Source organism: Dendropsophus ebraccatus, chromosome 5, assembly GCF_027789765.1.
Source record: "Dendropsophus ebraccatus isolate aDenEbr1 chromosome 5, aDenEbr1.pat, whole genome shotgun sequence".
Classification (NCBI taxonomy): domain Eukaryota; kingdom Metazoa; phylum Chordata; class Amphibia; order Anura; family Hylidae; genus Dendropsophus; species Dendropsophus ebraccatus.
This window is the reverse complement of record NC_091458.1, coordinates 112,921,420-112,931,189: the sequence shown is the minus strand read 5'-3', so window position 1 is coordinate 112,931,189 and position 9,770 is coordinate 112,921,420. Positions and strand designations below refer to the sequence as shown.

The 9,770-nt window shown below is 38.1% G+C and overlaps 1 protein-coding gene across 9 annotated transcripts in view; it reads left to right on the top strand.

The window, feature by feature from the left end:
- The first annotated feature begins 3,809 nt into the window (after positions 1-3,809).
- The window catches only part of DMD (dystrophin), a 1,858,252-nt gene continuing 1,852,291 nt past the window's right edge, over positions 3,810-9,770 (top strand). For all 9 annotated transcript variants that reach the window (XM_069970999.1, XM_069971008.1, XM_069971005.1 and 6 more), the window contains exon 1: positions 3,810-4,036. In XM_069970999.1, the coding sequence (XP_069827100.1) occupies positions 3,952-4,036 (85 nt within the window). In that variant the 5' untranslated portion in view covers positions 3,810-3,951. The remainder of the gene's footprint in view (positions 4,037-9,770) is intronic.

The window sequence follows — 9,770 nt, the reverse complement described above, 5'->3', positions numbered from 1 at the left end:
CCGTCCTCCAATCTGGCCAAATCCAGCTTCCAAAATCCAAACGGCGCTCCTTCCCTTTGGAGGCTTTCCTAGCGCCCACTTGGCATTTCACGTCCACATGTGGGGTATTTCCGTACTCGGGGGGAATTGCTCTACATGTCTAGCAGGTTTTTTTCTGTTTTAACCCCTTGTGAAAATGAAAAATGTGAGGCTAGACTAACATTTTAGTTAAAAATATAAAATTTTTCATTTTCACGGCACATTGTTCCACATTTGTACCGGTCACCAGTGGGGTCCATAAGCTCACTATACCCCTTGTTGCGTTCCTTGAGGGGTGTAGTTTCCATAATGGTGTCACTTGTGGGGGGTTTCTACTGTTTTGGCAGCACTGGGCCTTTGTAAAGGCAACATGGCCTCCGTCCTCCAATCTGGCCAAATCCAGCTTCCAAAATCCAAACAGCGCTCCTTCCCTTTGGAGGCTTTCCTAGCGCCCACTTGGCATTTCACGTCCACATGTGGGGTATTTCCGTACTCGGGGGGAATTGCTCTACATGTCTAGCAGTTTTTTTTCTGTTTTAACCCCTTGTGAAAATGAAAAATTTGAGGCTAGACTAACTTTTTGGTCAAAAAAAAGTAATTTTTCATTTTCTTAGCAGATTGTGCCTGCCACCAATAGGGTCCATATGCTCACTACACCCCTTGTTACGTTCCTTGAGGGGTGTAGTTTCCATAATGGTGTCACTTGTGGGGGGTTTCTACTGTTTTGGCAGCACTGGGCCTTTGTAAAGGCAACATGGCCTCCGTCCTCCAATCTGGCCAAATCCAGCTTCCAAAATCCAAACGGCGCTCCTTCCCTTTGGAGGCTTTCCTAGCGCCCACTTGGCATTTCACGTCCACATGTGGGGTATTTCCGTACTCGGGGGGAATTGCTCTACATGTCTAGCAGGTTTTTTTTCTGTTTTAACCCCTTGTGAAAATGAAAAATGTGAGGCTAGACTAACATTTTAGTTAAAAATATAAAATTTTTCATTTTCACGGCACATTGTTCCACATTTGTACCGGTCACCAGTGGGGTCCATAAGCTCACTATACCCCTTGTTGCGTTCCTTGAGGGGTGTAGTTTCCATAATGGTGTCACTTGTGGGGGGTTTCTACTGTTTTGGCAGCACTGGGCCTTTGTAAAGGCAACATGGCCTCCGTCCTCCAATCTGGCCAAATCCAGCTTCCAAAATCCAAACAGCGCTCCTTCCCTTTGGAGGCTTTCCTAGCGCCCACTTGGCATTTCACGTCCACATGTGGGGTATTTCCGTACTCGGGGGGAATTGCTCTACATGTCTAGCAGGTTTTTTTCTGTTTTAACCCCTTGTGAAAATGAAAAATGTGAGGCTAGACTAACATTTTAGTTAAAAATATAAAATTTTTCATTTTCACGGCACATTGTTCCACATTTGTACCGGTCACCAGTGGGGTCCATAAGCTCACTATACCCCTTGTTGCGTTCCTTGAGGGGTGTAGTTTCCATAATGGTGTCACTTGTGGGGGGTTTCTACTGTTTTGGCAGCACTGGGCCTTTGTAAAGGCAACATGGCCTCCGTCCTCCAATCTGGCCAAATCCAGCTTCCAAAATCCAAACAGCGCTCCTTCCCTTTGGAGGCTTTCCTAGCGCCCACTTGGCATTTCACGTCCACATGTGGGGTATTTCCGTACTCGGGGGGAATTGCTCTACATGTCTAGCAGTTTTTTTTCTGTTTTAACCCCTTGTGAAAATGAAAAATGTGAGGCTAGACTAACATTTTAGTTAAAAATATAAAATTTTTCATTTTCACGGCACATTGTTCCACATTTGTACCGGTCACCAGTGGGGTCCATAAGCTCACTATACCCCTTGTTGCGTTCCTTGAGGGGTGTAGTTTCCATAATGGTGTCACTTGTGGGGGGTTTCTACTGTTTTGGCAGCACTGGGCCTTTGTAAAGGCAACATGGCCTCCGTCCTCCAATCTGGCCAAATCCAGCTTCCAAAATCCAAACGGCGCTCCTTCCCTTTGGAGGCTTTCCTAGCGCCCACTTGGCATTTCACGTCCACATGTGGGGTATTTCCGTACTCAGGGGGAATTGCTCTACATGTCTAGCAGGTTTTTTTCTTTTTCAACCACTTGTGAAAATGAAAAATTTGAGGCTAGACTAACTTTTTGGTCAAAAAAAAGTAATTTTTCATTTTCTTAGCAGATTGTGCCTGCCACCAATAGGGTCTATATGCTCACTACACCCCTTGTTACGTTCCTTGAGGGGTGTAGTTTCCATAATGGTGTCACTTGTGGGGGGTTTCTACTGTTTTGGCAGCACTGGGCCTTTGTAAAGGCAACATGGCCTCCGTCCTCCAATCTGGCCAAATCCAGCTTCCAAAATCCAAACGGCGCTCCTTCCCTTTGGAGGCTCTCCTAGCGCCCACTTGGCAGTTTATGTCCACATATGGGGTATTTCTCTAAACTGCAGAAACAGGGCAATACATTTTGTGGTGCATTTCTCTGGTAATAGGTTTTCTACTATGAGAGAAATTGGATTACAATATAATTTGTGCACAGAAAATTGAAATTTTCGATTTTCTTACACATTTAGCTTTTATTTCTGTGACTCAACTAAAGAGTTAAAAAACTTTTTGGGAGTGATTTTGAACAGTTTAGGGGGTGCAGTTTCTGAAATGGGGTGATTTGTGGGGGGGTTATTACATACAATCCCCTTAAATTCACTTCAAACCTCAACTGGTCCCTAACAAAAGCTGATTTTGAAATTTTCTCGAAAATCTGGAAAATTGTTGCTAAACTTTTAAGCTTTCCAGTGTTTTAAAAAATTGAAAGCAAGTTTAAAAAATGCTGCCAACATAAAGTAGACATATTGCTAATGTTATTTAGTGTCTAATTTATGTGGTATAACTATTTTCCTTACAGGCAGAATATTTCAAAGTTAGAAAAATGAAAATTTTCACAATTTTTCACATTATTTTGTGATTTTTCATAAGTATTCGCTATAAATATCCACTCAAATTTACCAGTAATTTAAAGTAGAATATGTCACGAGAAAACAGTCTCAGAATCATTAGGATATGTAAAAGCATCTAGACATTATTAATGGATAAAGTGAAACAGGTCAAAATCACAAAATTTGGCCTGGTCCACTGGGTCATTTTGGGCTGGGTCCTCAAGGGGTTAAAGGAACGATGTAACAGGAAAAGAAATATATATGTCTGTGATATATTATATATATCAAATAGTATAAATGTAATGTATATACATGTTTTGTGTCTGATTCTAATAACTATAATTCAATAAAAATCTTCCATAGTGTATAATATATATTTCTTTTCTATGAACACATATGTGCCCGGGATGGTAAAATCCTGCTTGCCCATTTTCTATAGATACAACAGGATTAATGGTGGTTACTAGTAATGTTTGGCATCCTCTCTAGCCTATTTGATACAATATATATTGAACTGAGGCCCATCATATCTCGAATGCAAGCAACTAAGTGAGGTATAACTAAATTATGTATGACCTCTGAGTTTATTTTGGCAATTTGGTACTTTATTGGTCTTTGTATTGATTGGAAAGAGTGCGGAAATAGTTTCTGGAATCTACAACTTGATGCTGATTTATAGAGTGTCAGGTTTAATATTCCCTACTTCACATTCACATTCTACTTGTTTTAAACAGGGTGCTTCTATTTTAAGGACTAAGAGATCAGCACCTGTTTTCCCTGATCTGTTGGGCTGACAGTTTACTCTTCCTTTCTCAATGCAAACTCTATCTGCAGTTTTGCCAGGCTGTCTGACCTAGTGGCTATAGCACAAAACGTGATCTCAAGAGCTTTCTGATATAATTGCTGAATACTGAACAACCATACAAGAAGAGACTGAAAAACACTAACAACTTGGCTCTGGATTGTTGATTTACAACTCCACATCCCGAGTAAGATATGGCTGAGAGTGCTTATCAAGGGGAGGAGAACAGGGACGAAGCGGCGCTTGATGAGTTCAATGACATGATCAAGAATCGATCGGGTAAGTGTCTTATTGTTATTAATTAGAAATGACTACGAGCCGGCAAACATTCTAGGACCCAACATGGCAAGATAAATTATGTATGAATGCTTCATATCTAATGCTACAAGGAGGCTCCGGCATTCCAGGATTGTCTATTGCTTGTCAATTGTTTGATTTTACTTCATTTTAACCCAGTCAGCTGATGCTGTAGAACTTTCTTTGATGTTGCAGGGTGTTTTACTCTTTTACTCTGATCTATTTGAGATGGTTAGGACTTTATCACAAATTGTACATTTAAAAGAGCTGAAATGAGATGTGTTAAAGAATGAAATCAATAGTAGCGGGATGACTCATTTTTTTCTCCCCCTTTGGTGTGTGTCTTATGCAGAGATCTAAAAGTGACAGCCCACGCCTTTGTTTAGTGATAGATTTTCTCATAGATACTCCTGCCATTTGTGTAATGGGACAGGTCGCTAGAGCTGTAAATGGAAGTGTCTGCTGCGGTTCCCTGTAAGATACTATTTCAGCTGCCTCCCTTTTTTATTACGGCAGCAGCTCAGGACATTAATTTATAGACTATTCAATCCTTAGTTTATTTACAAGTACACTTGGCATGCTAAAAAGGGCAGGGTATACCACAGCTGACTGTGGGGCCGGATAATATAGCAACTGTAGTGAAGAGTTAAAGTGTATCCTATATAGTATTACACTCTGTTCCTGCTGTGGGTCAGTAGACAACCATTCAGATCAGATGACCCGTAGTGTACAGTAAATGGCAGCTCTGCAAGTCCTCTGGCATGTGGTTGTAGCCAGGTGTTGAGTCGAGTGTGGCTTTCACACATAGTTAAAGCACATACAGCCGGCTACATTGTAGGCTGGTTTATTATACAAGTGTGTTCTCTCTCTCTCTTTTTTTTTTTTTTTTTTTTTTTTGTTTTGTTTTGTTTTGCTGTTTCTTTTGTAGATGCACATTCTGTACTTCCTATACTAGGTATGATGATTGTTATTCAACTTGTGGAAGTATATATTTGTGTAGAGATACTGCATACATGATGAGCAACAATATATAACTGTACTGGAAGTCTATAAAGCTTTTGGAGTGTAATTTGTGTAGAGTCCAACATGGCATTTTCCAGCAATACACTGCATAGATTGAGGTATTCGTTGGGGCACTTATACCATTTTTGCCAGGAAAATGTTATGGCCTGGTCTTAGCCGGAAGTCAGCAGGAAAATACAAAATACACTACAAACAATGCTAATTTTGGCTGTGAATGTTTATTGTGTGTGTTTCTCAGGTCAGTGGCAGTTTTTATCAAAGTTTTTTTTCTGCTAGGGTACTTTACATCTTTGGGCTATCCTTTGGCTATGTTCACACAACATACTTTTTATGAAAAGCATGGACGTTGCTTTCAATTTATACAACGGCTGTTCTTTTTACATAATGCAATGGTTTACATTTAAGTTAACTCAAGCAACGGCAGTTGTTTCACACAGTGTGTTGTTTGCTATGGCCATCAAAATAATGATCATGTCATTTTTTTCCATTGTCCATAGACTTTAAAGTAATTTTCATTCAAACCAATGGCAATTGTTTGATACTCAAAACAAAGTCCATTGTTTTGAGTGCTAAACAGCTGTTATTTATATGTAGTGGGAACATAGCCTTGAAGTGAAATCCTAAAATATAGCTTGCAGGTACCTAAACATTCCTTTTGGAAAAATCCACAAAAATAAAATAATAATTAAAAAAATGCATAAAGATGCATAAAAAGCTGGTGCTATTTAAATGAAATTTATATTACATATGAAAATAGTTTTTCACATGTTTTTCCACAGTTTAGTCTAGGGGCATTTTAATTTTGTACTAAGTGTTTTTGATGTATGTATTTATTTATTTACTTGTTTAAGTTCTTTACAGTAAAAATGCATGTTATTAGGAAAATACCCCAAAATGGAGCTTGTTTTTATGATATTTAGAAAATGATGTAATGTGCATCGTAAAATGGCACCAGTAGCAAGCACCATAAGATTCAATAATATACTTTACCCTCCTCTTGCAGTAGTACAGTATATTTTTATAGAATAGAATTAGAGATGAGCGAATCACTCGGAAATGTGTTTCACGAAGTTCGGGAATATTCGCACAAATTCGTGAAGATTCACGAATCGCATACAAGCGAATTTATTTAAAAATAGTGGCGAGTGAACATGCTGCTAATTGTGTTTTCTGATACAAACTATTTGTTCCATGATCTGAATGGTTTTAACGAACATACAAACTTTTATCTAGTGATGTACGCCACTGCCTAATGTCCGCAACTGCGTAAATGTAAGCTAACATGTGCAATTGCTATTGTGGCCGCCATGTTTAGTGAATTTGCCAAGCTAATACGGCGAATTAAACGTTCCGATTTGCAATGAATCGGAATTTGCCAGATTCGCTTCATTTATCTCTAAATAGTGTATAAAATAGCTAGTTTCTAGTTGCTTATGTACTGTAGCTTGGACTATTGAAATAGCTTTACCCTATTTTCCCTTATAATAAATGTATCCCAATGTAACTAGAATTGAGCAATCCTTTTATTTATGTTTCGAATGTCCGTTGCCGATAGTCCTATAAATTACATTTATAGAACTATTGCTGGAAAAGCTGAGTAATGTATCATAATGATATGTGTAATAGAGAGCCCCTGGTGTCAACCAAGTTACTATCTCTATAGAATTGTTTAGAGTTCACAGAATTGTATGGGGGGGGGGGGGGATCTAAATTGCATTGTGGGTGTTTGAAAAGTTTGAAATAAAGTCAGGACTCGAGCTCTACATAGACGAAGCCCTAAGTATATTGCATGTAGTGGAAAGTGAGCTCATATGTGCAAAAAATTCATAAACTCTAAAATGGAACTACCTAAAATGATCTCCATCTCTGTTATAAATTACTCCTAGTAAGACTTCATTAATGTTGAGTGACTCTTATGGAAGACATCATCCCCTGAACCAAAACCATCAATGGATTTATGCATTTTAAGGACTGGAATGAGCTTTCAAATAATGGATCATGGATTCAGAGAAAGGAATCTTTGCTATGAGCTAAACATATTGCCAGAATCATTAGGAGCTAAAAAGTCAATTCTTTCAGTATTTAAAATAGCTTCACATAAAAATAATAAAATAAAAGAGAATGTGTTATGTGGACATAAAACATGAATTTAATTTTATAACCATTGGTATATGTGACCTCTACTGGCTCTTACTTCTTGATTTAGTGGTTGAATTTTAAGCATATTGCAAAAATTACAGAAGAAGAGATACTAATCACTAGTTAGATGTTCTTTATTACCTTCTATGACATTATAAAATATTAAATGTAAGGAGCATTGAGAGGGGATGAGCCATAGGGGTTGTAAAGGAACACCTCCTGGGAAAATGGTTATTTGAGCACAACTACAATGTACAATGTTTACATCTAGAAGCACTTGAAATAGGGAGGGGTGGGGGTCATGCGGAAGGGTTTTTTTGTTGTTAAAACAGAACAAAATATTGTAAAGAATAGAAACTGTGTCCAGCAATATCAAATTTAAAAAAAATAAAATAATGTGCATTCTCCAAACATGCATCACTTCTGGATATGTGGGAAATAGAAGTAAATTTCATAATTACTAACTATATAAAGAGGTGAAATTTTTTTAAGTAACCTTACTGACCTAAATTGACCTAACCTTACTGACTGCTCAGTCTCCTTTATGCTGATAATTTTAGGATGTACTATAATGACTGTGTTTGAAGAACATTGGAGACATAATAAAGGCTAGGCTCCACCCACCAGTTTAGGGTGGACTGAATACAAGAGATGAACGCAAGCTGAAACCCCAGATGAGCAGAAATCTAATGAAATAAGGCTTGTACAAATTTTCTAATAGGCAGGGTATGTGTACACTATGGAATGGCGGACTTCGCTTCTTGAAGTTTCACCTGTTCCATAAACTCAATGAAATTGTCAAATGAAATCTGCCATCCGCTGAAAGAATTGACATGTCAATTCTTTGAGCGGACTGCGGATTTAGTTTGACATGCCAATTGTTTGGGCAGACGGCGGATTTCTTCGGGTGGACAGTTGATTTTGTTTAAGAATATCATTGAGTCTTTGGGACAAGCGGAACTTCAAGCAGAGTCCGCCTGTGCGTATTCCATAGTGTGCACATACCCAAACATATGCTATACAAAAGGAACAGTTGCTGCTTTTTGCATGTGTGTTACCATCAGCTGTATTATTTATCACTAAACCAGCATACTGGGGGACATTTACTTTTCAGTCTAAAACATGCAATTTTTCTACTCTGTATTCATCTGTTTTTTACTCAGCCAAATAGGACTAGTTTAGCAAAATATTCATAAATGTGTTAATAGAATATTCACAAAATATTAGGTAAACAAATTCACCTGGTGCTGACCAGAAGTAAGCCTGCACCAGTTTGTGCAATTTTCTTTTTAATGTGCAAATGCTAAATTAGAGGCAATTCCAGGATTATGCAAATGTTTTGAGTGAATACTGAAAACATGCAGATTTAAAAAAATTGCAACTAAAAATATCTGCCAGATACTGGTTCATAAACAGAACTTAGATTAAAAATTCTGCAAAAATTATCCAATTATTCACTTACAGACACAAAGCCATTGATAAATTTCCTCCTCTGTCTTGCCTCTTCATATTGTTTCCCTTAGCTGTCGCAACCCCTGTCAAATCACAAGCACTGTTCTTTATATCTAAGTAATACTATATGGGCCATGTGCCATGTTAGGAGAGTTATCATGAAACCATAGGCCATGATGGTCGGCATTTAGAGTCTGCAGCTACACTTACATACTATTTAAGATTAGAGACTGCTTGGAGTTGCTGAACCAGCTGTCTTCTCTTTTTATTTAGCACCTAAATGTTACTGTCTTCCACCTCCCTCCCCCCACACAATGCACCCTAGAAACCTTGTAAATCACCCACCCCCCTAGAATTACCTATATACATATATTTTCCTTACGCAGGCCACCTCTATCTTGTGCCAGTTATATGCAGCTTCTTTTGGACTGTGAGAACCATGCTGATATGATTATACAGTGTTATATAGTAATGACTGTTCTGAAGTATATGTACCATAATAATTTTATTGTTTATAAGGATACATATATACTTGGGAAGTATAAAATGAGTATTAGTTGCAATTTGACTGTCTAATAATCTAAATTTGTACAGTCTACCTGGCTATAAAACTGACAGGAAAGATGATTGCGAGGCAATGCTGATAAGTATGGGCTGTGAGAACCAGAGCAGCACATGCTGAACTAAACAAGCGCAAAGATCAGAAAGCTGATTGTGTCAATAGAAGACATTGTGGAAGCTTATCTTACAGACTGATTCAGTACTGACCTTATAGAAAGATGTCCCTCCATTCAAGTGGAGATTACAGTACAGAAAAGATGAGCTAATATTGTGATATACAGTATAGTGCCTATCAGTGAAATCCAGCTTCGTGTCTGAGCTGTTGTTACACATTTCCACTTCCACTTAAAATTGATAGGCGCTGCTGTAGCAGGGCAAAAGTTTCACAAACAGGCTTGGTAAAAAGAAAACCTATTCTAAAAAGAAAACCTATTCTAAGAGTGACATTATGAAAATTATAAAGCAACTTGGTATTAAAAAAAAAATAGAAAAATCAGTGGCTAATGTTTGTCCGGATCCATTTTATGGTTATGTTATGGCT